Raw genomic sequence first — 27,882 nt, 5'->3', positions numbered from 1 at the left:
GAGTGGTCTCCAGGGGAGGCCTGGAGTGCCTGGACAGCAGGGACAGCAGACACAGAACTCCTGTGCTCAGCATGTGGCCGTCTGGTGCCTTCCCACCCAATCAGTTGTGATACGTGGCTGTGGCCATGTCGTGTGGAGTGACTACAGCGCAGGAGGTGGAATTCAGAAGGCATAGTCCAGCAGGAAGGTGTCTTATTCACAGTCAGCAGCCAGTTGGAGTACAGTGAGTGTGGTTATCTCTACTTCTGGGGGCACACGAGTCTCTGGAAAGGTCTGGGCTGGTCAGGCTTTGGGCCCAGCCTCCATCTGTCTGTGTCTAGAAGTAGGGCCTGTGCCTTCCAGGCTGCTGGCGGACGCATGCACAGAGCCTTGCTGTCATGGGGAAAGAATGCGCAGGTCTGTAAACTTGCTATTTTTAGGCCTCTGTGGACTTGGGCCAGTTCCCTGGTGTAGTAATACCCACATATTTTATTGAATAGGGCTTTGAAAAATTACAACACATGCCTCAAACGTACTCAGAAAGACAAGCAGGTTAAAAATGTCACACAATGAATTCACCAACACGGATGACCAAGCCCCAGACTCTCTTGGTCTTTTCATGTTCTCAGGCTGCCTGCTGGCCCCTTTACCATTCTGGCCCACAGTGGCCATGGGTCGGGTCTGCCTGGGGTGGTCCCAGGCATGGGAACTCAAGTGTGGCATTCTTCCCCTATAGCTTATGAGCCTGTTCTCATCTCTGGTTCTGATTTGCTATGTATAGAAACACACAACAAGTGCTCATTTAAGCAATGATGAGAGGTAAAGATGTCTCAATTCAAGTCTTGGCTTGGACAAAAGAACTGACTCCAAAGGGTTGAGTAGAGAATAGAGAACACTTAGCAAAATAGGAAAATCAATTGGCTCCTTAGAGTTGAGGAGAGGAGAGCTATTCCCTTCCATTAGTGGGAAAACTAGAACTGAAACTGAGACCACAGAACAGTGAGAAGCTCCACTGGTTGCCTTTCTACCTCACTCAGAAGAAGAGATGATGAGAGGTTTGGAGGAAACTCTAGCTTCTTCAAGAGTCCCAGAGAAATAGCAGTTGCTCAGACACCTGGAGGATGGGTATGAGGAGCAGTCACTCTTGTAATTATGTCGTGTGAAGTCATTCCATCTTCATGTAGTCAGGAGGAGTTAGAGGATGACACTCATCCTGCAGATGAGAGAAGAGAGGCCAGAGAGGTTAATTAGCTCAGCAAGGCCACCTGGCTCCAGACAGGGCCATAGGCTCCTTCTAATTAAGTCTGAGGCTAGGAAAGGGCTGTAGGCTCTGAGAGAGGCGGAAAGCAGAGGAAGCATTCTGAAATGTTCCCTGAGCTGGAAAGCCAGATGTATCCCCTATGCCTGCCTATTTGGCTACAGCCATAGTGTACCCGGTCCTGGCAGTGAGGTGGTCCCTGGGCTGTCACTGAGATGTGGCCTAGGGTGGAGAGAGGTGCAGGACAGTGGGACTGACCCACAAATGTTCAGGGGCAGCGGCGTGGGTGGGGTCAAGCTGAGTCCGTGGGCAGAGTAACCTGGGGTCAGTGTCACGTGTTCCCTAGCACTTTGGGGCCCACTGTGGTCCAGCTCAGGGGTGGCTCATGATCAGAGCAAGAGCTGCATGGTGCTCCTGGGCTTTCCTCTCTCCCTCTGCCATGCTGAAGTTCCTGCTGATGGAGCCCTGATGGACAGTTTTATCTCCTACACATTTTGTGGCAGAGCCAACACTTGGCTAGCCAGACCCTTTCCTTTAGTCCTGGGCTCTGACTAGACTACGTTCTTCAGTCTTCCTCATTCTAGGCAGGAGCACAAAGCCTGAGTCAGGTGCAAAGGAAGTGTAGGCACCTTGGTGTCTGGGCCTGACCTGCTCCTTCCCTCCCTTGTTGGCCTTCTGCAGAGCAAGCAGAGAAGCCCCAGGCCCAAAGGAATAGTCCTTCCACGGGAAGTTCATGACTCGGGGCCCCAGCCCTTCTTTCAAAGCGCTGTCCCATCTCAAATGCACAACTGGCATGTGAATGAGAAGCAACCTCAACATGTTACGGCAGGTGCAGACTCCAGTTTATATGGTTTTTGTTTCATTTTCCTTTTTGCCAGTCCTGGGTCTTGGACTCAGGGCCTGAGCATTGTCCTTGGGTTTCCTCAAGGCTGGTGCTCTACCACTTGAGCTACAGCACCACTTCTAGCTTTTTCTGTGTATGTGCTACCAAGAAATGGAATCCAGGGCTTCATGCATGTGAGGCAAGCACTCTACCACCAGGTCACGCTCCCAGCCCAAGTTTATGTTCCTTTGAATCTTCTCTATGGTTACTACTGATTTTCAACTTCTGTCAAGAGGCCCCATCCTATTCCTTCATCCTCACCTTCAAAACACTCCCTCTTAAGCCCAGCTTGTTAAAGCGGAGTGGGATTCTTAAAGCACGGCTCTTGGTGTAGCTCTGAGTGGCTTGCAGAGTGCTACGCCACGACAGTAGGTTTTCCCATGCCTGGCCATCACTGCCTGCCTCGTGGGAGTTCTGCTGTTCACTGGGGCCTCGGCCACTGAGAAGCCAGGTCAAGCGTGAGGGACTCAAGACCAGGTCAGCTCGGACATCCCAGGTCACTGGCCACCCATGCCCGTGGCCCCCTAGATCTTTTATAACTGGGTCAAAATAACCCGTTCTTGTGTAGGTTGGAAAGTGCTCCAATCTACAGCCACCCAGAACCTCATGCCATGACTTTCCTCAGAAGTGGTCTTTATAGATGCCCCTAGGAGGTGAAATGGTCCTAGGTGTAGGGTGGACTGCACACCCCGTGGCTGGGGTCTGTATGAGGAAACGGCAGGTCTCAGAGGACATGAGGAGCTCCGGGCAGCCCAGGCCTGGTGTCCACGCCCAGGCTTCCTGCATGTGACCAGCTCCTCCCATCAGAGAATCTGGGCACTGGTGGCGCATACCTGCAATCCCAGCTACTCTGGACCCTGAGATCTAGCAGACTGTCATTATAACTCAGCCTGGCCAGAAAAGTCAGGGAAACTCTCCAGGAATAACCAGGATAGAGCAGGTTCATGTGCTCTGCACGGGAGGTTCACTCTTGGGATCCGAGGGCTGAGGTTTGAAGGCGGCCTGGGCAGGAAAGGCTGGGAGATTCTTACCTCTAATAAACTACTCAGAAAAACCTGGAAGTGGCGCTGTGGCTCAAGCAGTAAAGCACTGGCCTTGAGAAAGGCGAAGGTCAGGGAGGGGACTCAGGCCCAAAACAAAACAACAACAACTAAAACAAAGCAGGCTCAACAACAACACAAACAAAACAACAACAGCAACTAAAACAAAGCAGGCTTATGTGCTAGAATGCCAGTGCCAAAAGCAAGTAAGCTGAGCAAGTGGGAAACCATGAGTTCAAACAGCGGTACAACATATATATACACGTGTGTGTGTGTGTGTGTGTACTGCTGACCCAGATACAGTAATGTATACTTGTAATCTCAATATGTGGGAGGCCAAAACTAGAGGATTGTGAGTGAAGGCCAGTTACATAGCAAAATACATATTCCTATTTAAAATATTTCAAATACAAAACTAACAAAGCCCGTACCCTACTTAGCAAATACCACTTGGTGCTGATACATCAGAGCTGAGGTAGTGGAGCACAGGTCTGGAAGAAGCAAACAAGGACAAACTGGGTGGTTGTCCTGGAGGGTGGCCAGGGCACTGCCACATTTGTGCCCACTGACCACAAGGGCCACAGAGACCCAGAGCTGGTACAGCAGAGGATAGGCACTCTTCTGTGGACCTTCCATTCTAATGAGGCTCACGGTACCTCCCCTCCTAAATGGAGGCTAGCGGGGAGAATTCTGTCTGCTCAGATAATCCTGACTGCTTGTGGAAGTGGCATTACTTAGAAGCAGTGTCTTCATAGCCATCACCTGGTGTGGACAAGAGTTGTCTGGGTATGTCTGCGTCCACTACAATCCTCACAGGAAAAAGCCATGTGGCAAGGGGTAGAGACCAGCGTGGCTTGTCTACAAACCAAGAAATGCCAAGATCAGAAACCTCAGAAAAATACAAGGAGTGGTGCCTCCCTGAAAGCATTCTGAGAGAACATGGCTGTACCCACTCTGGAACCAGGAAGGATTAAAGGTGGCCTTTGAACCACCCAATTTGTGGAATTTTATTATATAGCCCCAGGAAAAGAACAGACATCAATGCTAAGAGAAAGTGAAGAAAGATGTAGGATTTTTAGAATGAAGTCTGCAACACCAAGAGAGCTACCCATTGGGAAGCCACTAAGATGTGAAACAGGGAGGGTAGAAAGGAAGCCACGTGGGTGTCTGGAGGAAGAGCAAGTCAGGCAGCTAGAAGAGAAAGCACAAAGGTCTGGGGAGCAACAGTACGCTCCTGTGTTTGAGGTTGGTTCAGGTTGGGTTAGGTAGTGGAAGAATTGGAAGAGAACTGGTAAGGTCTTACAGGGAGAACAAGGCTGTTTTATATTTTTCAGGGTGAGAAGAGTGCCACCAGAGAGCTTTGAACAGCAGACTGGATTTGATGGTTTTCTTTTTTTCCTCCCGCAAACAACATCTCAAAAAAAAATTTAGTAATAATATCTCAAAAAAAAAAAATCACTCGATGCTCCGGGCACAGTGGCTCACGTCTGTAATCCTAACTACTCAGGAAGCTGAGACCTGAGGATTGCGGTTCAAAGCCAGCCTGCGTACTAAAGTCCAAGAGACTCACCTCCAATTAGCCACTAGAAAAGGGAAAGTGGGGCTGAGGCTCAAGGAGAAGGGCGGTAGACTTGAGCTGAAGAAGAGCTCAGGGTCAGCGGCCAGGCCAGGAGTTCAAATCCCATGACTGACCAAAAGAAAAAAATCACTCAGTGCTGAAAGGGGGCCAGGAACGGATTGCAAGAAAAAAAAGCAGCTGGGCGGGTGGGGAGAAGACTTTAAAACAGGCTAGTGACGGTGCTAGTGGGAAAGGGAGAAAGGAAGGGGAGAGAAGTCTGGCAGCACAGCCAAGACGACTGCCATGGTCATCAAGGTCCAGAGGAAACGAGCCCGGTCTCACTTCAAGGATTCTGGCCCGTGGAAGCCAAGAGTTGTTGCAAAACAAGGATGGATCTGTCTGCCTCTGACATTTGATGTAACTCACTTAACGCACGTGCTCCGACCCTGGGGTCGGCGCCCCGGTGCTTCCCGAGGGGGACCGGGGTCCAGGGAAGGGCTCGTTCCCGTGCGCAGACGTGGGCGCGCAGCGGGGCTCCCCGCGGGGTGGCTCCCCGGGGCCCCCGGAAGGCCTCGGTCCCGCGCGCAGGCGCGCAGTGGGGATCCCCGCGGGGAGGCGCCCCGGGGCCCGGGCCGGGGTCCCCGGAAGGCGTCGGTCCCGCGCGCAGACGCAAGCGCGCAGCGGGGCTGCCCGCGGGGAGGCGCCCGGGGCCCGGGCCGCGCACACCCGGCGCGCGCTCGCGCCACGTGACGGTCAGGTGTCCACCCCGGAACTCCCGGGGCGGCCGGCCTCGGGCCCGGAGACCGGTGATGCCGAGTGCAGCCCAGGATACCGGCACTGGGCAGTGCGTCGACTCCTGCGGAACGGAACGGCCGCGAGCAGACGGGGCAGGAAGGAGGCGCCGGGACTCCGCCCTTCCCGGCCCCGACGCCCTTGGGCGGCCGTGCGGACCCGGGAGAGCGCAGCGGGCCCGGCCGGCCGCCGGGGAGAGCTGGGACAGCCTCTTCCCTCCCGGAGCCCGGCCCTTCCCAACCCGCCGGCATCCCACGCCGGCGCCCGGCGCGCCACGGAAACTTCCACCCGGCGGCTCCGCGCCCGTGCGCACGCGCGGCGAGGCGCGGCGCAGACGGGACCCTGGCGCTCAGCGCGCATGCCCGCACGCCAGACTCACCCCTCCCCCGCCGGCCCAGCCCTGTCTAGTCTGGAAGGGTCCCCGCCCCGCCGCGCGCCGGGGCACGCGCAGCGCGCAAGCGCGGTAACCAAGGCGGCGCTGTCTATTGAGGATTTGAAATCGCGGCGCGTGCGCACTGCGCGGCGGCCGGCGAGGGAGGCCGCGCCTCCTCCCCGCCGCCCCCGCCCTCGGCCTCCCCGCCCCTCATTGGAGCGGAGGCGGCGGCCCCTCCTTCCCCCGCGCCCTGTCGCCGCCGAGGGTGTCTTTTCGCCGCCGCCGCTGCCGCCGCTGCAAGAGCCCGGAGCGCGGGGTGCGGGCGTGACGGAGGGCGCTGCGCCCGGGTCCTTGGGCCCGCCCCCTCGGCCGGTCGCCGCCCCTCCGATGGCCTCTCCCGGCGGCCCGAGTGCCACCCCACGGTCCCCGCGCCCGCCCCGCGCCCCGTGAGCCGTCCCGGAGCCGTCCGCCCGCCGGGCCGAGCGCCGCAGCCGCGCCGCGGCCTGTCCGGCTCCGCCGAGCCCGGCGCCGCGCGGCCCAGCTCCGTCCGTCCGTCCGTCCGTCCGCCCGTGCGCGCGGCCGGCCCGGGGCGCGGCGGGGGCGGGGCCGCGGCGGGCGGCGCGGGCCCCCGCGGGGGCGGCGCGTGGATGGATCCGCGCGTGGCCTGGATCCAGCCGGAGCAGAAGGGACCGGCCAATGCCCTGTGGATGCAGATCTGGGAGACCTCGCAGGGCGTGGGCCGCGGCGGCTCGGGCTTCGCGTCCTACTTCTGCCTCAACTCGCCGGCGCTGGACACGGCGGCCGCGGCGGGGGCGGCGGGGCAGCGCGGCGGCGGCGGCGGCGGAGGAGGAGGCGCCGGCCTGGGCCCCGCGCGGCCCGCCGCGTCCCCCCCGCCGCCGTCCGCGCCCGGCCCCGCCGCGCTGTCCCCGGCGCTCCTGACGGCGCTCGGGCCCGCGGCCGAGGGCGCGCGGCGCCTGCACAAGTCCCCGTCGCTGTCGTCCTCGTCGTCGTCGTCCTCGTCCAACGCCGAGTCCGGTACCGAGAGCCCCGGCTGCTCGTCGTCGTCCTCGAGCGGCGCCTCGCTCGGCCGGGCGCCGGGCGGCCGCGCCTTCTTCAGCTTCGCCGACGGCGCGCCCGGCAGCACCCCTGGCACGGCTAACGGGCACCCCGGGCCGCACGGCCCCGCGCCCGCCGGCTCGCCGCCGCAGCACCAGTTCCACCCGGGTCGGCGGAAACGCGAGAACAAGGCCAGCACCTACGGCCTCAACTACCTGCTGTCGGGCAGCCGCGCGGCCGCGCTGAGCGGAGGGGGCGGCCCGGGGGCACAGGCGCCGCGGCCCGGCACGCCATGGAAGAGCCGCGCCTACAGCCCGGGCATCCAGGGGTGAGTGCGCGCGCGCAGGCCGCGGCGTGGGGCGCGGGGAGGGGGGGTGGCCCGGGCCGTGGGCGCACGCCGCCGGGGCCTCCCGGCACTCCGGAGGAGGAGGAGGAACCGTGGGACCCGGGCCCGGCGGCGCGCAGAGGCGTGGCCGAGCCTGGAGGTCGGCCTGGAGCTGATCAGACCCACGGGGGCCACCGCTGTTGTGGTTGTGGTTGTGGTTGTGTGTGTGTAAAGCGGAAGCCCTTTCACGGGAAGGCAGGGTCTGGGGAGGGGTGGCTGAGTCCTGGGCCATCCCGGTGTGAAGCCGCGCGCCGATCTGTCACTTGGCGCAGGACAGCATGGAGAAGCGTCTGGGGCTTTTACGCAGTGGACGGTGGCACGCCCCACGCGGGTCGCTCTGTGTCTCTGTTCTTTGGAGGTGGACGTTGAAGTGGGCCCACACAGCCTAGGGGACCTGAGAAGTTCAGTGCCAGCCCGGCGTGCCCCCCAAAACCCTGACAGGAGTGGACAGGAAGCCAGGGAGCCGTCTAGAATGGCTCCAGGAGGGGCCGCGTAGAGCAGCGCTCTTCCTTCAGCCCCTTTGCCATGTGTCCTTTTTGTTGATTTTTTTTTTCCTTTCCTGGGTGTCTAGAAAAAAAAAAAGTTCAAGTTGTGTGTCAGTATTTTAAAGCTTAGGTCATGCTTGTGTGTGGTTTCTTGGTGAAGGAATTCCTAGAGCATCCATTAAGGTGGTCACAGACCTTCCAGTAGGGGGAGAAAAAAAAAAAAACCTCAGGATTGCCAGCCTTAGGATTCCTTCACAAAGTTAACTTTTCCCTTTTAGAACTTTGTTACTTTTATCTGAAGCGTGCTGGAAACACTTAGGTTGATACTGTTTTGAGGTGTTCGCTACATGGTAACAACAGCACATCCTGCGACTTGTTTCCCTTGCTCTGGGTTTAGGAGTGTTACTTTTGTCAAGCTTTTCCTGGAAGCCTGAGGGATGTTCGTCAGGTCTGGGAGGAAAAAAAAAAAGATCCAGTCTCCTCAGTCCCCTCTCCTTCCATTGCAGAACCCTCCAGCGGTGGGGTGCAGGTCCTTCCGGATAAATGGCAGTAAATTTTAAGGGATCCTTTGCTGGGACCTTCAGGTTACCAGCCTGTTACATAACTGGAATAGATAGGAGGTTTTAGCCCCCGTTTGTTCAGCGTGATATTTCTGCCTTCCCCAAGCAGTGGTAGCTTGATGCCCTTTGGGCTCTTGGGATTTACTGGTTAGGAACCCATAGGCTATTTGTCAGCCTGTGTGTGTGACCTGGTGGCTCTTCTTGGTACCTGGGCCGCTGTCGGCAAGTTGCAGTGCCAGGATCTGGGGCCTTGGAGACATAACTCTGATTTTGACCCCCAGATGAGTCGACTCTCATCTGAGTGCCCCGTGCTTGGTACATATAGCACCAGATGTTCAGATTTGCAGTCTTGGTTTCCGTCACCCCTGTGAAGTTGTCACTGACTACTTGTCCCTTTGGCTCCTGTGTCCCTCAGATTTATCCTCCTCCTTAAGTAGGCTGTAGCCACTTCTGTGGGAGCCCATGCAGCCAGATTCCTGCCCTTTACTTGCACTGACATGGGGAGGGGGCCCTCTGTAGCAGGCTCACTGCTGCCTCAGGGACCTGCAGCTGCTTCTCTGGAGCTTCCCTCCACTCTTCTCTTTCACTGTGTCCCCTGACCATGCCGTGCCTTTTGAAACCCAGCTCACAGACAGTGTAGTGTGGAGATGAAGTGTGAGCTCCTGTGCCGGCCAAGTGGACTGGTGTGGTCATTACATAAGTGGGAGGAACTGTCCCTGACGTGTTTTGAGCCATTTATTTATCTTTTGCCTGGTCACCCTGCCTTACCAGCGTAGGTATCTTGTGTTACACCTCTGATAGGAGCCTGGGAGGTGAGTCCATCTCCTGCTGTCTCGGCCTAGAGGAGAAATCGGGGGGGGGGGGGGGGGGATCCACTTGGTACCCACTTCTCTATCCTGGCTGTCTTTCAGAGGGGTCAGGGGACCAGCAAATAAGCAGTGTCAACTAGAGGTAGCCCTGACTGCTGCTTCCATGTGGCCTCTTGGTTTATATGAGCTATCTGGTGCTGAGCATATGCACCAACTCACCCAGAGGTCCTGGCAAGGCCAGTACTGAACCTTTCCATATGGCGTAACCTCCTGAGATCAGAGCCTGCTCGCGGCAGTGAGGGACCTTGATAGCTGCTCAGAGCTCCTTATGGGTCCAGATGCACATATCTGAGAAGATAGAGTCTTTAGACCCGGAGAGAGGCTCGGCTGCTCGACCCAGTCTGTCTTGCCCTGCATCATTCATTCTTTTCTGGGGAAGAGTTTTGTGCCCTTGGAAACTGCTTGGGGGACCAGGCTTAGGAGAAGGCTAGATTGTTTTCAACTCCAGTTAGGATGAAGAGTAAAAACCCCGGGGTGACCGAGGACAGGGACTGATGGGAGGATGAAATCCTCCTTCTAGAGAGCACCCAGTGGCCCGGTGCTTACTCAGGTTTTGGCCTGAACTCCCGAGAACTTTTGCTTTGAGAAAGGAGAGTAAGGTGTGAAGGAGATGAACAGGCGAGGCCGTCCTGGACTTGGCCCCAGGAAGAACTCACTTGAGCTTTGGGAAGTCTTTCCAGTCCTGCAGATACCCTACAGTCCTAGGTCCCAAGCAGCTCAGCTCACTGGCATTGTAAGGGCTGTGTCAGCCCAGGTGTGCCTGGAATGAGCTGCAGTGGTGAGCAGCTTCTTTTTATAGTTCTGTTGGAGGCAGTTAGTGTGCCTGTGTCTGTGTCTGTGTGTATGTATGTGTGTCTGTGTGTCTGTGTGTCTGTGTCCGTCTCCATCTCCATTTCCTGGGTCTTGAATTCAGAGTCCCAGTGCTGTCCCTGAGCCCACCCCGGATGTCAGCATTTGCAGGACTGCTCAGTGGTACCCCGGCTAGGGCTCTATGCGTGTTGTCTTTGTCGGAACCCTTATGAGGGAGCCACAGGTTGGCAGAGCTCCTCCTTTGCCTCCACATCCACGGCTGGCTTAGAGAGACACCAGTCGAGCCCTGGGTTCTCCTGCAGGACCACTCGGGAGGCCCTAGCCCAGTGGTCATCACTTTGGTGGCCTTTTTTCCCTTCCGTCTCTCCTGTGCGTATCAGGCCTGCAGGGGAAGGTCGTTTTCTGGCCTGTCTCAAAAGGGTGGTAGTGGCACTGGAGGGTCTGGCTTGATGGGTTTCAGTCTCCAAGACTCTGGAAGTGGAAGGCTGGGAGCTGCACGGGCCTGGAGGCTGCGGGGGAGTGGCCTTTGAAGAAAGGCCCTTGACGTGACCTTCGTAAGCAGTGCAATGTGTGAGCATGATCTCAGAGAATCATCAGGTGATTCCCCGCCCCCTAGCACACACAGCTGGTGTGGGATATCCACCTCACTCTTGAGCTTGCTGTGCTGTCCTAGGTCTCTGCTGCTGTATGATCATGTGCCACACACTTCCAGTTAGACACCTGCTATTTCCTTGGGTCATGTCAGAGATGGTTTGCCTGAATCTTCTCACTTTTGCAAAGCTGAGGTATCAGCTGGTTGTGTTCTCATCTGGCTCAAGAGTCCACTCAACAGTACCATTCTTACTGGCAGGATTTGTGTCTTTGCCTTGGCTTATGTCCCCTCCCCCTTCCATCCAGCAAGGTGCTTTCAGTCCTTTCTAACATCTCCCCACAGATGGAGGAAGGCTCACTGGCTTGAGCCAGTCCCCTCAAGGTTGTGTAGTGATGAGTGATGTGGCATACCCGTCTCACCAACCCATCTCACCACGGGCCTGGGTTTGTGTACTGTCTATCATTGGTGCAGGCCTTCTACACAGAGATGGCTCTGATGTGGAAACAAGCTCAGGGGCCAGGGCAGTGGATGTCTTCGACACTTTCCCTCCTGATTGGATGGGCCTTGGCTGTGATGATGATGACTGTTGGTATTTAGTGCAAGTCCTGTCCTGTGGCTTGATTGCCACTCCTGGAACTGAGTTACTAAACAGACCATGAGAGAAATCAGAAGTTTTTGTGCCTCTTATTGATGACCTGTTCTTTAAAATATGGTCAGTTAAGGAACGTTTTCAGGGAAACCCCAGGACTCCCGAACAGTGCCATTTGTGTGGTGTCCTGCGTTGGTCTCCTTAGAAAACAATCTTCCTGTGCAGGTGGTGTTGCCTCCTTCCTAGCTTACACTTCCAGTGCTCAGTTCACACCAGCCACTGAGCGAGAGGCTGGAAGGAGGACCTATCAGCACAGCTGGCAGCTGAAGGGGGGCAAGTCTGCAGCCTTGTCAGAAGCAAAGAAAACTTGGTTGTTTGTCTTAGACATTTTTCAAGATTTGGTTGTCAGTCTGAAGTCATTTAAGGTAGGACAGTCTGATGTAATGGATCCATCTTTCTAAAGAGTAGTTTAAACAATGATATGCCTTGCAATATTCATAAAACTTCCACATTACATTTGACGGTATCCCTCTTTAATTTTAACTTGTTTCTTCCTACAACATTAATGCCAAAAGAGAATAAGAAGACTCACGGGGCCATCTGGTAGGTGTTCTTAGTCACTGTGTTCTGACTTAGGTGCTATGTATCCTTTGCTGGCAGCCTTTAGGGCTGGACTGGCACCTGAGCTTGCATGCCCATCTCTGCAGAGGTTGAACTGTCTCCTAGCTGATAGAGCAGACCAGATGGGAGCACTCTGAGGGCCCCTGGCTGGGAATTTCCTGGATTATGAGTCATACCCTTTCTCTGGGCTTGCACTCTTTTTCTTTCCCAGTCAGCTGCTTTGGGCAACCACTTAGCTCTGCTGTACTTGAGATTGTCTTCATTTCCTAAGTAATAGCCCGTGGGGTGTGTGTGTGTCCATCCATCCATGACCCTCAACTTTCTACAGTCTTTGGCACCTAAGTGAAGGATGGCTAGGGTACAGTAATTTAAGGGAAATGTACAGTGGAATTGCTTGTGTTTTTTCCGAATTCCCTCTCGCACATTGGAAGCACACATTTGGCCATGAGGGCTTGCTTCTTTCACTTGTGTCACTCTTGGGTCTGGCTTCTTAATACTTTAACATCTTAAACCCACCTGTTTCTGTATGTGAAAAGCAGAGCCTGTACTCTTGCTGAAGCAGCTCAGATGGGGCGGGGACGCACTCTGAGCTGTCATGTGAGGGCTTGACAGGCTGTAGGTCCCGCCCCTTTCTTCTTTTCTAAGGAAATGGAAACCAAAAGTTAGGATTCTCTTGCCAACAGGAAAAGCTTTACCCTTAGATTTTGAAACTACAAATAACAAAGATGTTGTTTTTGTTTTCTTGGAGGGGGTTGAGGGTGTCAGAGACAAGAATTGGAGATCATGGTTGATATGTGGGGATTTCCTCCCCCCTCCCCCATTGCACTGAGAGATGTCCTTGTGATTTTAAAAAGCGTGAACAGTGTCCTCGTAGTCAGTGTTCTTCAGCCTCTTACAGCCACTGCCTTGGTTCTTCCCTGGCTTCTGGGCACCACATCAGCTGGGCATGCAGGCTGGGCATACCTCGTTTAAGGTTAATGATCTTTTTGTTGTGTTGTTAGTGAAAGGAAATGAAGTGTTATTTCTTTGAGTTCTAAAATAGTGTTCAATGGAGCTCCAAGAACGACACAAAGGGAGCTGAGAGCAGTAAGCTAGAATAGCCCTGTCCTGCAGTGTGTCCTGAGAGGAGGGGGCGTTGTGTGTCTGCTGTTCCATGCAGTGTCTCCTATACATCTGTGGCCAGCTCACACGTGTAGGGTGATGGATGCGTTTGGAAAATGGAGCTGAAATATGTTGCTGTAGCCATTTTGTGGTGCTAGAAACCCGCAAGGGGCATTGCATACAACATGCGAGTGGGCTGCCCAGAGCGCCGCCTCTGGCCCCTCTTTGATTTTAGTTAACATGCAAATGGCCATGTTTGCATATTGCTGACCTGGTGTAACGTGAAGTTTCATTTGAAGTGCTGTGTTTCATTCAATAACGATTACTGAAATAAATTAAAACTCAAGCTGGGTGCCAGTGGCTCCTCCCTAATCTAAGTTACTAACATGAGACCGAGATCCAGAAGGCAACGGGAGAGATTCCATCTCCAAAATAACCAGAAAGGGCCAGGTTGGAGGTATATCTCAAGTAGCAGAGCACTAGCCCAGAAAAGCAAGTTGAACCTGTGCAATTCTACGAGTTTAAACTCTGGAATCATCAGAGAACCCAAAACAGAAAAAACACCAAATCCAACCAACTCAAATAGCAGTAAAACTGTTGCTGATGGGAACGCTCTAGACATTGGAGTTTGAGTTGCCCATGCAAATCCTTTTGAAAAGGCTATTGTTTTGTGTTTCATGTGTGTTTTCCTGTCCTCTGAACACAGGACATGTACAAAATGCTTATAGGCAGAGTTTTAGGGAACATCCTTGAAGGCGTGGAATGGCTTAGTGCAACATACAGCTGATGCCCTTGCTGTTTGCACCTGTCTGTTGCTGACAGTAGTAGCCTGGGGAGTCCCTTTCCTGTTCACACAGCTCTTCCTGTCACCCGTGCCTCATCCTTAGAGGCTTTTTGGGGCTCTGGGCTTTGCAAGACTTTTTCCTTTGAGTTTCCCAGCTCAGCTGTGAAATTAGCCTGACTTAGATGGATCTGGTGAAGGGGGTTGCACTGTCTCTCTGAACCCTGTCGAGTGAGGGAGACACCGTGATGACTGGGGAGCGTGGAGAGAGAATCACTGTTGAAGTGTGTTGGTGGAGGGCCATTTTCCTGAAGAGAGGGGCAGAGGCGGAGCTCAGAGGCGGAAGGTGCCTGGCCAGGAAGGGGTGTCTGCGAGGATGCTCAGTTGCAGGGCATGGACTGGAGCTTGCCCGAGGAGAGCCTTCACCTCTGAAGGATAGGATGGGACCGGTGCGTGGGGTTGTTGAGTGAGGGTCAGCAGACAGTGAGGGGCTTGAACCTGGGGAGGGGGTGATGCGCACAGAGCCTCCTCTGATAGCGGGGGGCCAGCCTCTCCCCTTTGGTGCTCGTTGGTGGTGTCCTCCAACACTGGCTAGCTGCTATAGTAATCATTTCCTGTCCTCCTCAACCTGCCTAAGCTGGGGGCCTGCTCTCACCCCTTCTCCATACTTGTCCCCCTTTCTCACAAATGAGCAAGTGGAGCAGATTATCCGCCAGGATGGTAGAGCTGGAGGGAGTGGCCCTTCTACCACTGGAAGCAGCAGAGGGGTTTGTGCAGGGGGACGATGATAAAAGGGGGGCTGTGACACCGAGTTCCATCTGGCTCCTTGGGAGAGAGTACGGATGCTCTCATGAAGCCTGTCCGGTCTCCAGAGGGGCCAGCTGCCCAAGGTGGACAGCTGGTGCCTGTCTTTCCCCAAAGGAAGGTCGAGAGTAGCTTCTTACAGACTGTCCTGGGGGACCCGAATCTCTCCATCCCTGGCACCTCAGGCCGGAGAGTGTCTTTTCTTAATTTGCTTTTTTATTTTTTGAGACATTCTGACTTCATAGCTCAGGCTGCTTTCTATTCCCTACGTCCCAGGCTTGTGTCAAAGTCTAGATCCTTCTGCCTCTGCCTTCTGAGTGCTGGGGTTATAGGCACGTACCCCACTCTGCACCCTGTGACTCTTCACAGTGTGAATGAACACTGGTGAAAGCCGTACTGTGTGACACATGATTTCTAATTCTAATTGCTTCAGAGTTAGAAAATATTTTAAGAGTACTTTACACTAATGTTAAAATAAAGGCATTGTTTTTATGAAACGTGTTTTAATGCAGAAGTTTTAAAGTCATCCCATCCCTCCATCTAGAAGTAACCCAAGTATAATTAGGTGATTACAGTTGGTAATCTTTTTAAGTGCACATGATCCATCAGCAGAAAAAAAATCACTAAAATCGTGTTATGTTTGTTGTAAATTCGATGAACTATTTTGTTTAAGAAAGAGAGATGTGGGACAGGAGTTTGGCCTAATGGTAGAGTGCTTGCCTAGCAAGTGCAAAGACCCGGGTTCGATTCCTCGGTACCACATACATAGAAAAAAAGCCAGAAGTGGTGCTGAGGCTCAAGTGGTAGAGCTCTAGCCTTGAGGAAGTCCAAGGACGGTGCTCAGGCCCTGAGCTCAAGCCCAGGACTGGCAAAGAGAGGAGGTGGGGGGGGGGGGGAGATAGATGTGCAGCTCCTGAAGGACACAGAAGTTTCTAAGATATTCCTGAGGCTCAAGAATGTAAGCAAGATGAGATCCTTGAGTGGCCAAGTGTGCAGGAGAAATGGCAAGGAACGCTGACCTGCTGGACGCTCTGCAGGTCAGGGCCGCCAGCCCTGCTGCAGGCTTTCCTCCTCAGGATTTGCATCAGGCTGCCATGCATTATCATGCAGTTTGGCCCTGTGCGGTCTGTTCTGTAATTTACTCACTGATGTTTCCGCGTGCGAGGCCCTGTTCTCTGTCCCTTGTCTGTGTGGATGGCTGAGTTGTAACAGCACCATGTGGGGTGCCAGAGTCCCAGCTTCCATGTGAAGAGACCCAAGAACTGCGTAGCCTACAGCTTTGCAAGGTTTATGGTGTACAGGTGACCTCTGACCCCTCAGGCACTCTGGGTTCTGATGGAAGAAAACAGTCTGCAGCTGACCAACTTTGGGCACACCCAATCCTTACGTTTCTGGGGGTTCACCAGGGTGGTGATGCAGCTTTATGCTGCTTGTGTACTCTCATTGAGTTTTGCAGGGCCCCTCCATTTTCCTCACAAGGTGTCACAGGGTCCTCTGCATTGCTCTGCTGTGACTCTTCTCTGCCCTACTTTTCTTGTCTGGTTAGAAGCCTCCATTTGTATCACCTTGTATGTTTGTTGACCGCCCAAGTTTTCAAACAAGAGCTGCTATGAGTGGGGAGGGGGCGTCCTGAAACCCATCCTCTGCCTGCATGGCGGTGTGGCGGAGGCCTCTCAGCTGTAGAACTGTGCTGGGCAGTGTTTCTCACATGCAGCATTGTTGGAAACTGAGGCGACACTAGTTCCCTCCAGGTGGACAGTTAGTTCTGGCTGCCCATCTGTCCAGCGTCCCTCCAGCCAGGGCTTGCCTGCTGCTGTGTGGATCACCTCTCAGACCCTTCCGGGCTCCTGATGCTGGCACACCCAGGCCCTCCCCTACCACTTGGCTACATTGGTATTGGGTCTGCTGCTGCTGCTGCTGCTTGTTTTTATCTTCCTGGGACTGAGAGTGTCAGGATGGACTGCTGTCATCTTGTCCCTGGCACCGCTTTCCTTGGCTCGTGGTCAAGCTTTCTTGTGGCCTCTCACTCAGCTCCTGTCTTCTTTCACTATGCTTTTTTGACATGCCCTTTCTCAAGAACCAGGCACTGTCTGTAGAGCCAGTCCTGTCCGTCCCGTTCCCCCCCCCTCCCCCCCCCCCCCCCCCCCCCCCCCCGCCTTTAGTTTAGTCCCTCTGGTTCATTGTTCTGTGTTACACTGGGTTAACTCCTCCCTCTCTCCCTTGCCCCTTCTTATTCTGCAATTGCTTGTCTTTATTCTGATGTGTAATGGGATGTTTTTACTGACACACCCTCACTGTGCTCTACAACTTTCTCTCTCTGCCCGTGTCTGTGTCTGTCTGTGTCTGGGCTGTCTGAAGTCTGGCTGAACTGTGTGAGACCTGCTGGTGCCCAGGAGCGACAAGCAATGCTGTCCCTGGCGGGGTTGATGTTCCACTTCTGCTGGGGTCTAGACTCTGTGTGGTGAACGATTTCAGCCTGAGAAGTCTGGGTTTCCCCATGTGCCTGTCTCACCTTGTAGTTGGCCTCTAGGGATAGGGACTTGCACTATTGGCTCTAGCACCCAGACATCTGTTGCTTCCTGAGTCTCACCTCACACTGGGGTTCTGTCTGCACTTCAGGTCTCCCTGCCAGCTCTGGAGCAGCCTCCCACAGTTTGGATTTCCTCACAGCTCCTTTTTGCTTTCTTTGGTTATTCACTTTTTTTCTCCTGCGCCACAGGTGGTTCCTTCTCAGTAGGACAATTTGTATGTGTGCACACGTGTGTGTATATGTGTGTGTGTGTGTGTGCGTGTGCGTGCATGCATATCTGCTCACACACACTGGTGCTGGAGCTTGTATTCAGAGCCTCTTGCCCTGTTCAGGGCAGGTCAACCTCCAGTTTCCCCTTGCTGGTTAATTTGAGTCTTGGATTTGTCTGCCTGGGCTGGCTCTGAACCACAATCCCCAAATCTTGGCTTCCTGAGTGGCTGGGATTGTAGGTATGAGCCAGGGGTGCCTGGCTTCACAGTAGAATCTCAGTGAGAACCAGTTTGTCCTCCTCATTGCCCCCTCCCTGCCCCCTCCCTCAGTATGACTACAGTGTGAGTACAGAGGAGTGAGTTACATGTGTATTCTGTCCTCTTTGCTTTCCTACTTTCCTTTCTTGGAGTTTTCCAGTTTGTTCAGTTTGTCCCCTTATATTTTTCTCCTGTCTTTTTGGTGGGCCTGGAAGTCAGCGCTGGCTGCCACCATCACCTTGCCGACCATTCTGCTGGCTGTGTGGCTGAGGCAGGTCTTGGACTTCTGGACTGTTTGTGGAACAGATGCCAGTGGTAGTCGTCAAGTTTGTGCCCAGTGACATTTGTCTACAGGCCTGGACAGGGCAAGCAGGTATTGAAAGCTGATCAGAACGGTACCTGGACACCATTACTAGTAAATTCACACCTTTTTCTCACGAGTCTGGCGCCACCTGCAGCCTGGGTTGGCACAGCTCTCTGAGCTTCACAGGCAGGGCTGAGTCAGTAACTGTGCTCCCTGCTCACCGAGCTTCCCTCTGCTGCTTACACACCAGTGTAGGTCTCCAGGGCTCACAGTCACTTTCAGGGGCCAGGCTTTGCAGGCAGAGTGGGCTGGCTGACCCACTGCCTTCTAGACTGACTTCCTATGCCAGGGGCTGGATATGGTAGCAGCCCTGAACCTGAGAGCTGGGCTGGGAGTGGAGTGTAGAGTTGGAGAACAGGGAGCTCAATGGTGAAGACTTGTGGGATGTGGCAGCTGAGCTGGAGGAGAGTCAGCCATGCTGGCCTGTATGCTTAGGGCCTCAGGAGATGGTGAAGATTTGAGACAAGGCACACTGGGGTCTGCCCAGCCTTTGGGGATAAGGTTAGTGTGGGAGTTGGTGGAGCTGAATGATAACAGTTTAGGCAGGGCAACATTGTACTTACTGAAGACACTTTGGAAAAAGTAAAAGAGAAGCAAATTATTTTGCTACTGTTAACATTTGAGCACATTTGTTTCCATTGTTAATGCTACTGGAATAATGTAGCAAGTGCATCACTTTGTATTTATTTGTTTCAAACTAATCCGGAAATGTTAGAAACACTTTTTTTTTTTTTTTTTGGCCAGTCCTGGGGCTTGAATTGAGGGCCTGGGCACTGACGTTAGGCGTTCTCAGGGCTAGCACTCTACCACTTGAGCCACAGCCCCACTTCTGGCTTTTTCTGTGTGTGGGGTACCAAAGAATCAAACCTAGGGCTTCATGCATGCTAGGCAAGCACTCTACCACTAGGCCAAGCTCTAAGTCCTAGAGACACACTTTTGAATAAAAGAAGCCAGTTACAAGAATACATGCACTGTAATTCCATTTTAATGGACACCAAAAGTGGCAATATTAATCTGTGGCATCAGAAATCAGGAAGGTGGTGAGAGGAGAAGATTTGTGGATGGGAGAGGTGACAAAGGAAACTCCTTTGAATACTGATGTTATGTTGCTGATATGGGTCCCCCATGGCAAATTGTTTCAGGAGTCAGATGGTGAATATTCTAGACCTTACAGCCTGTAACAGCTTCTCGTCTCTTCTGTGATAATGCCAAATAGCAGCAAAGAACAGGTGTAATAGTGAGCTTTGGTTTCAACACACTTACCTGTAAGGAGGCAGAGCTGGATCTGGCCTGTGGGGTGTAGATTTGGTTATGTTTGTGCATATATCTGTATAGGTTAAAGTATTAACAAAGCAGGAGAAATAGTAGAGAAAAAGCAAGAACAAAAGGAAGCAGAGTTCAGTGATCTGCCTGACGCTTCTCATGGCTGAGGGCAAAGACAGTGTAGTATTTAGAATACTAACATTGCTTTTTAAAAGTTATTTTTTCATATATTTTTTATTGTAATTAATAGAAGGGTTACATGATATTTTCCAGATAGATGGTGCATTCATTCCCATACATTGATACCCTTTCACATGTCTTGGTCCCCATTTCCCTCCCCCCCCCGACCCCCACCCCTCATCTTGTTTTCCCTTGTTCCCTATCCAATTTCAGATAAAAGTTATTTTTTCCTAAACAACTGGAAAATCATACTTCTAGTTGACTTTGTGAAAGAACTCAACTCAGTAAGAACGTCTGTTGAAGGGTCTCTTCCTCAAGACCCCAGTGGTCTTGGTGCTTGCTTAGCTTTCTCCTCTATAGAATACACAAAATACAAGTGTTTGCTTCAAGAACTGGAAAGAGATAACATAAATGATGGCATGTTGATTCTTTGTAATATCCCAGAATCCCAATGTCCTCATGCTCCTTCCTCCTAATTACATACAGAGCCTCAACAGTGGCTCTGGTATGTATCATCAAGCATCCAATGCGAGGACTTCTGAAAAGATGAGAAGACTTGGCTATTTTAATTTTGAACAAGGTCTGGATACTCCAACTAGCAAAGGCAGCCCTGGCTGCCTTCCACACTGGGCTTGGTTTCCTCACAGGCTCATAGAGAGGTCCTGCAGGAGGGCAGAGTGGTGCTGGCTTCATGGCAAGGCCGGTGGCAGGTGGCCCTGGGGTAGCCAGGAAGGGCAGTCAGCATGTGGCTTGGTGAATACCTTCCTGACCTCTCCCAGCGCCTGTCTTTTCTCTTGGCTGCAGCGTGTGTGGTGTTTGCAGGTCCCTTTTGCATCATGGATCCCTTCAGATGCCAGTATTAGGAGGCTGTGAACCCCCTAAATACTTGGGGTGCTTCTTGTCCTGTTAAAAGATGTACTAAGTATTAAGGAGGGCTGCCTGCACCCAAGTTTGCCGTAACCCACAACTGTGGAGAACAGTCTCCCAGGCTTGTGATGGAAAGTGGCTCAGGGACATGGTTCTGAGAAAAGTTAACCTTGCTCTGTCCTGTCCCTGCTAGTTTCCATAAACCTTGCTCTGGGTATCAGTGCCCTGGCGTTCTGGAGTGCTGGCGCTTGCTTCATCCCCACCTGGTGGTGCACCTGGTTTGCTTACAGCTTCTTACCCGCAGGAATTTTCTTCCTTAGCCCTGGGTTGCCAGGAGCACAGATTTCTGGTTTGCATACCTTTGTCCTGCTTTAGCTACTGGAAACACACACCTAAGCTCTTGCTTTCTGTGCTGAGGGGAAGAGAAGTCTGCTGTGGTGTTCTCTCCCAGGATTGATTGGTCTCTGCCTTCGCTCCCTTTTGCAGCATGTCTGGATTTGCTTTGCTCAATAGTTGTGTTATGTCTCACATCATGCACAGAGGCACCCTTGCTCACCTTGAGATTGGGCTCTGGAGGGCCTGTGGACTGGAACTGCTCCATGCTCCCTAGGTCTGATCTCAGAGGGAAAGCTGGGCTACTCAGAGCTGAATGTGAATGGACTGTGGTTCCCGTATTGGCAGGCTGTTCTAATCTTTCTAACCATAAGTTGGCCTTGTCTGTCCTAGGGAGTTAGCCCCACCTCTCCACCTGACTCCTGCCCAGTTTGTGCTGCTCACAGCCCCTGGGCTGTCAGGCCTCCCAGCAGTTGGCTCTTCTAGGCCCTCACCCTGCTCCCCATTCACATTTGAAAATCACATGCCTGCAGCATCATTCAGAGCCCTGTGCGGGAAGCACCAGAGGCCCCTGCCCTGGCGGGGAGGAGCTAGGGCCAGTCACTGGCAGCGACTCCCAGGAGTTCTGGGAACGTGGACCGTTCTCACAGTGCCTAGCCATGTCCCTCCACTTGCTTTAAAAGCCGTCAGGATTGAAGGTCTGACTCGTGTTTTCCTAATTGTGTAGATACTAGTTGGTATGTAACACAATTGAAAACCAGATAAAATGATTTATAATGAGCTCATTAGCTGCTCCAGCAGCAGGCTGCCTTGAAGCGGTGGTCCGCCCAACCCTCTGCATAGGAGAGTAGTTCACTCACCCGGTGTGGTACGTGGACATTTGCTCAGCAGCCCGTTCTGCTAGTTAGTAAAGAGGAGAACACAAATCCAGCCCTCCCCAGCAACCCTGGGGAGTCCGAATCAGTTACTTTACTGTAACTGCATCAATGCATGTGAAAATCTACGAAGGACAGTGACATGCAGCCGCATTTACTGACTGATGCATGTATTGTTTTCTGGAAGAATACGGATTATGAATATTGGGACTGAAGGGAGGGAGATCTGGTTTCAGAGAAATCACCGATCTCGAAGCTTAGGAAGGAAGAGTTGGAGGAAGGGAAAAAAAAGAAAATGAAGTAACAATTGAGCACAGTGTATTCGACTGTATTTTATATTATAGTGTGAAGCACTGTGAACAGAGTTGAATCTAGTTTATAAATCACTGAGCATTTGGAATTCACCGGATTTGTGAGAGGAGTTCTGAGGGTTGATCCAGGCAAATCCAAGCACTGAGGAGAACCTTGATGGTTCAGGGTTTATGGAAACTAGCAGGGACAGGGCGGCCATAGTCCAATAGAGGCCAGCTCTTAGTGAGGAGAGGATGCCAGAACATGATGACAGAATGACACAGACGAAATCCAAGGACACCCTTAAAACCAGAGGAGGGTGGCTCTTTCTTATTGACCTTTCTTTTTCCTGAAGAAAATGCTGAATGAAACCTGACTTCTGACTGTCCACTGCTAGAAGAGTAGATCTGAAATCTAGAGGCACTGCTTAAGTGGCAAAGCCACGGTGGGTTTCTCACACAGACGCTGGCACACTCTTACTCATGGGTTGTTTTGTTCTTTGTTGCTTCTACAGCTATTTTAAGGCCCCCTTGCTTCATCAGGCTGTGGGCTCTGCCCGAGGCCCTTTGTTTTGTGTCTTTACCTTCCCTGGCACAGCTGTTACCTTTCCATCCAGTCCTGCTTGAGTTCCATACCTGGCATCCTCTCATCCCCCTATCACAAAGAATCAATGAAACAGTCCATCAGTCCTGCTAGCAGGGGGGCACCAGAGTCTTAGGGATGGGGGGTGGGGCTGCAGAACCCCAACCCACACCTTCATCCTGTCCTCCCTGGCTCAGATTCAAATTTAGACAAATGAGAGCCATATTAGCTTCTAAAGGCAGAAGTTCGTGAGACCTACTGTACATGTGATAGTCTTTACCTTTTGAATGGATTGGTAGTCTCAGGAAGTGATCTAATTTTTAGTAGAACAGAGCACCAGAATGTAGTGCTTTTGTGTTCTTTTCTCCAGTGACTTCACGGTTTCCCTCATTTTTGGAATAGGAAGTCATTGAACCACTCAGGCTTGTTCCTCGTGGTTCCGCCTGGAACCTGTCTTCCAGATTGAACTCAGGTGGGAATTTTCTTGCTTCCTGATAGCCCCCCCCACCCCCTTTCTGCACTCTACAAAGCTAAACTAAGGCTAAAACCCAAGACACGGTGGAAAGCCACCACTGCAGGGCTGTGGCAAGCTCTGTTCATGTGTCCTCTCCTGGCATGCCCACAGCCGGGTGCCTCAGCAGAAGAGAAGCTTCAGTCATGGAGTATCAAGACAGGGCTCCCTGCAGTTAACAGTAGCAGTGTCTGAACACATGGCACTGGGTTGCCTTCCTGCCCAAGCTTTGTCACTTGAAACTGGCTGCCTTGCTCTGGGCTCCCTGGATATTCCAGTTCTGACACAGTGGGCAGAAGCTGCCACACGGATCCTCAGAGCCTAAGGGCAGGTGAAGAACACTTGTCTGGACAACCTGGCTAGTAAAAGGGCTGTGTGGGACTCCCCCCTGGCTGGGTGACGCGATGTGTAGCTTTACTAAGTCTGCAACTTGGCCGGTAGAACTGCTGGAGATGGGGGCTGCTGATCAATCACTGTTGAAAAGAGGTAGACGCTTTATTCCACAAGTCTTGCAGCTGGATCTGTATTTTGAAAAACTACTTCATGTAATGCCTCATAGTTACCACCATTTTTTTTTTTTTCAATCTTGTTGATCCTAGGGCTTGAACTCTGGGCCTGGGCGCTGTCCCTGAGCTCTTCAGCTCACGACTAGCACTCTACCACTTGAGCCACAGTGCCACTTCGGTTTTCTGGTGGTTCATTGGCAATAAGAGTCTCACAGTGCCCAGGCTGGCTTTGAAACACAGTCCTCAGATCTCAGCCTCCTCAGAGTAGCGAGGATTACAGGCATGAGCCACTGGCACCCGACTGTTCCCACCATTGTGCATCTAACAACCTGTGGCTGGTCACATCAGAAATGCTATGGCTTGGGGAAGTGTTGAGAATTACATCATATAGAATTCCTTCCCAGAGACAAGCCGAGACTGTCCAGCAAGTGAGGCCTCTCACCACGGGTGAGTTCCCACCAGTGGGGTCCTGGAGGTGCCACTAGCACTTGCTGCACCTCGAGTCTCCTGTGGGGAGTATGCAGTGCTGACTTCAAGTTGGTCTCTGGGGATGGAGTGGAGGGTGATGATCGTTTAGCTGCAGATTCACATCACACGAACGCCACACTGTGAAATAAGATCACACCTATAATCCTAGCTTCTCAGGAGGCTGAGATTCAAGAATCATAGATCAAAGCCAACCCGGTCACTAAAGACCAATTAACCACTAGAAAAGCCAAAATGGTGCTATATAGGGCTCTAGGGCTAGTAGCCTTGAGCTGAAGAGCTCAGGGGTAGTGCCGAGGCCCGGAGGCCAAGCCCTGTGACAGACAAAAAAAAAAAAGATATGCCCTGTACCACACAAGCTCTCATTTTAGTATGACACTGACCATGTTTAAGCTTTGTGTTGAGTACTTTATTATTCAATTTACTATGGAAGTAGCTGGACTAGATTGGTTATGAATTCTGGGATTAACCTGTATATGCTTTTGCGTGTGTGTCTGTGTGTATGTATGTGTGTGTGTGCGTGTGTATGTGTATGTGTGTATGTGTGTGTGTGGTATGTGTGTCTATGTGTCTGTGTGTCTGTGTGTATGTATGCTGGGGCTTGAGCTCGGGTCCTGAGCATGCATCTTAGCTTTGGGCTCAAAGTTAGCCATCTACCATTTGTTCCGTAGTTCCCCTCATGGCCCAGAGGTTTTCCTGATGAGGCTGATCAATCCGATTCACCAGCCTCCCTTCTCATGGCTGCTTCTTCAGGACACGTGGGACATGAAGTTATAGAAAGTCAATTATTTCCGTCATGTCAGCCTAGTGGAGCAAAGAGAAAAACACAAGAATTACAGAGTTAAGCAGAACCATCCTTTCCATTCTACTCACAGATCAGTAACAGATGAAAACAGAACATTTCTAGCACTAGGATCCTTCTTGTAATATGGTCCACCGTAGTTTTCCTTTGATTATGCACTTTATGAGAGAAAAGAAGGGATCCTAGTGCTAGAAATGTTCTGTTTTCATCTGTTACTGATCTGTGAGTAGAATGGAAAGGATGGTTCTGCTTAATTGTAACTCTTGTGTTTTTCTCTTTGCTCCACTAGGCTGCATGAGGAAATAATTGACTTTTATAACTTCATGTCCCCGTGTCCTGAAGAAGCAGCCATGAGAAGGGAGGTGGTGAAACGGATTGAAACTGTGGTGAAAGACCTCTGGCCAACGGCTGACGTGGGTATCATGCATAGCTCATGCAGGTCCATTGAATGCCCTGTGATTGCCCCAGCTCAGTGGACACACAGACCTATCTCTTTCTCTGGCTCTCCTGTTAGTAGGCATGCACTTTCTCCACTTCCACCATGTCCCTGCCGAATGGCCAACTCCGGCGTGTCCCCGCTGTGGTGGCTCATGTACGGATGCCAGGGCCATGGATGCAGGGATTGTGTACAAGTGGTGTGAAAATCCTTGCCTTAAAGTCACCTTCCCCTCAGACATTTTATCCTGTCTCTGCCTCCACTCCTTGTCCCCACACCGAGAAGCGTACAGTGTGATGGGATCACTTTGTAAAGACTGGGAGTATTTCTTAGATGTCACTCTCACGTGCACGGATAAGTGTTCATTGAGACGAGATGCACACACATCGTGTTGTCCTTGGGCACTGGGAGGCTGACCGCCTGGAGTCCCCGTCCTGGCCAGTCCACCTTCCCTACCAGTGGCCTGACCTCAGGATGTTGGACCAGCGTTCTAATGGGAGCTGCTGGCCCGGCTGCAGTGCCCCCGGGGTTCTCAGCACCTTCACTTACAACATGAATGCACTTTTGCATCTCAACTTCAGTGCCAAGGAAAAATTCTGCCCCTGCCCCTTAGTTACGGGCCGCAGACAGGCTCTGAGAATTGAGCTAGTTTGAATTGATAATGGTGAGGACATTCATTGTTTCATCAGTGAATTCTCATTTAAATATTTTCCTTGTGTTTGATATCCTGTAAGCGCAGAAGACATTTCCAAAGTGACTTGAGTTCTTAGGCAGGGGTTTGTGAGGTGTGAAGAAAGTATGCCTGCTCGATCTGTGAGACAGTCCTGCTTTTTTTCAGGTGCAGATCTTTGGCAGCTTTAGTACAGGTCTCTATCTTCCCACGAGGTGAGTATCGGGTCTCCCTGCGTGAGCTGGGCGCTCACATGGACTGAGGTGGGTGGCTCTGTGAGCTCATTAAGGGCTAAAAGCATGTTCCTTGTAACTGGATCTGCAGCTGGAAGTGCCCGCTGAGGAGATAGATGGGTAACACAGAAGGGAATTGGCAGAACATGAAATGCGGTGTTATGGCAGGGGATTGGTGGGCTGGCATTTTTTTCTTCTTGAGCGATTTGCTAGAGAGCACTAGAAACAGGAAGGGGAATAGAAGACTTAGTCTGGTTCCACTGCGGTAGTAGAACAGACTTGAATTAACAATAGAAGCTCATTTGGCTCCCAGTTCTGGAGGCCGTGAAGCCTAGGATCAAGGGGCCATGTTTGGTGAAGCCTTGCTGTATCATAACCTGATAGTGGGCATCACGTAGAAAGGAGAAAAGGGGCTAAACTCTGCCTCTTCACAAGTAACCCCATCCTGGATGGCGGCCCTGGCATCTAGCCAGTCACCCTGTAAAGGCTGTGCCTCTCGGTGCTGTTGTAGTGGCAGTCTTATTTCAGCATTAGTTTTGAAGAGCAGACCTTAGTGGACTGGTTAGTGTGTACAGTGGAGGCTGCTGTGATTTGTGATTTGTACACATTTTGGAACAAGTGACTATAAGAGTTTTGATGACGATACAACTATACTTAAACAGTATTTTGTGAGGGTTTTTGCATGATAGCAGATTGGAAATTCATATGCTTTTTGTTTTCATCATGAAGTTTTGTTTTTTTTTTTTTTTCCAGTCCTGGACTTGAGCTCAGGGCCTGACCACTGTTCCTTGGATTTTTCTCAAGGCTAGAGCTCTACCACTTGAGCCTCAGCACCACTTCTGGCTTTTTTTTTTCTTCTATCTATGTGGTACCAAGGAATTGAACCAGGTCTTCATGCATGCTAGGCAAGCACTCTACCACTGGGTCAAACTCCCAGCCCCCATCATGAAGGATTTTAACTATCCGTGTGCATCATTTATCAGAAGTTTCTGTTAACCCATTGCTACTTAGCATTTGGAGATGGAAGTGGAGATGACAATAGGATTTGGGAACATGGGTTGCTGAACAGATTGGAGGTGCTCAGGGACATGGGCCAGCAAGCACAGGCCAGGCAGACGGCATAGGTGGTGGGTGTCTGGAAGCACGGGCCGTGTCTTGGTTTGGACAGCAGCATGTCCATGCTAGGTGGACTTCTTGTGACCTTTCTGCTTTCTGCCTCTACCATCACCATAGCTTATCTCCCTGAGGGCAAGGAGCTTTGGTGGGGAGAGGGAGGCAGCGAGCCCTGCGCGGGGCGGCCAGCAGTGGCTGATGTGCCTCTCTCTTCTGTCCAGTGACATAGATCTGGTGGTCTTTGGAAAGTGGGAGCGTCCTCCGTTGCAGCTGCTGGAGCAGGCCCTGCGGAAGCACAATGTGGCGGAACCCTGCTCCATCAAAGTCCTCGACAAAGCCACCGTAAGTGTCAAGCCCAGACCTTTGGCCCTGCGGGAGGCCTCTGTACGCTGCATCATCTCCTTGGTATCAGGCACGGCAGGTGCTCGATGGCAGCTTCTCCTTGGTGTGGCTCATTTCCATGATTACCGGTTGAGAAATGTTTAATGATAATCCAGGCTGTTGGCGTTTGTGCGGTCTTCAGCTTACTCCCGCCCTGAGAGATGCCCAGTGCGTGATAGACGGAGAGGAAGGAGGAGAGGAGAAGCTTGAGAGGGGAGCTCCACATTGTATTTAGTGCTGCTTATTCTGGACTGTGTAGCTCAGGTCATCATATGAAAAGAATCAGGAAAAGTAGCCGGTGCCAGTGGTTCACATCTGTAATTCTAGCTACTCAGGGATTAAAGAGCACAGTTTAGAGCTAGCCAAGACAGGAAAGTTTGTGAGTTTCTTATCTCCACATAGCCAGCAAAAAAAAAAGCTGGCAGTGGAACCGTGGTTCAGTGGTAGAGTGCCAGC

The 27,882-nt window shown here is 52.3% G+C and overlaps 1 protein-coding gene across 2 annotated transcripts in view; it reads left to right on the top strand.

The window, feature by feature from the left end:
* The first annotated feature begins 6,530 nt into the window (after nt 1-6,530).
* Nucleotides 6,531-27,882, top strand: part of Tent4a (terminal nucleotidyltransferase 4A) — a 36,737-nt gene continuing 15,385 nt past the window's right edge. For both annotated transcript variants that reach the window (XM_090332146.1, XM_090332145.1), the window contains exons 1-4: nt 6,531-7,267; nt 24,883-25,006; nt 25,868-25,914; nt 27,267-27,387. In XM_090332146.1, the coding sequence (XP_090188272.1) occupies nt 6,531-7,267; nt 24,883-25,006; nt 25,868-25,914; nt 27,267-27,387 (1,029 nt within the window). The remainder of the gene's footprint in view (nt 7,268-24,882; nt 25,007-25,867; nt 25,915-27,266; nt 27,388-27,882) is intronic.

Source organism: Megascapheus bottae, chromosome 4, assembly GCF_031878675.1.
Source record: "Megascapheus bottae isolate mThoBot1 chromosome 4, mThoBot2.hap1, whole genome shotgun sequence".
Lineage (NCBI taxonomy): Eukaryota > Metazoa > Chordata > Mammalia > Rodentia > Geomyidae > Megascapheus > Megascapheus bottae.
The sequence above is the reverse complement of the archived record's forward strand: the minus strand, read 5'-3'. Positions and strand labels throughout refer to the sequence as shown.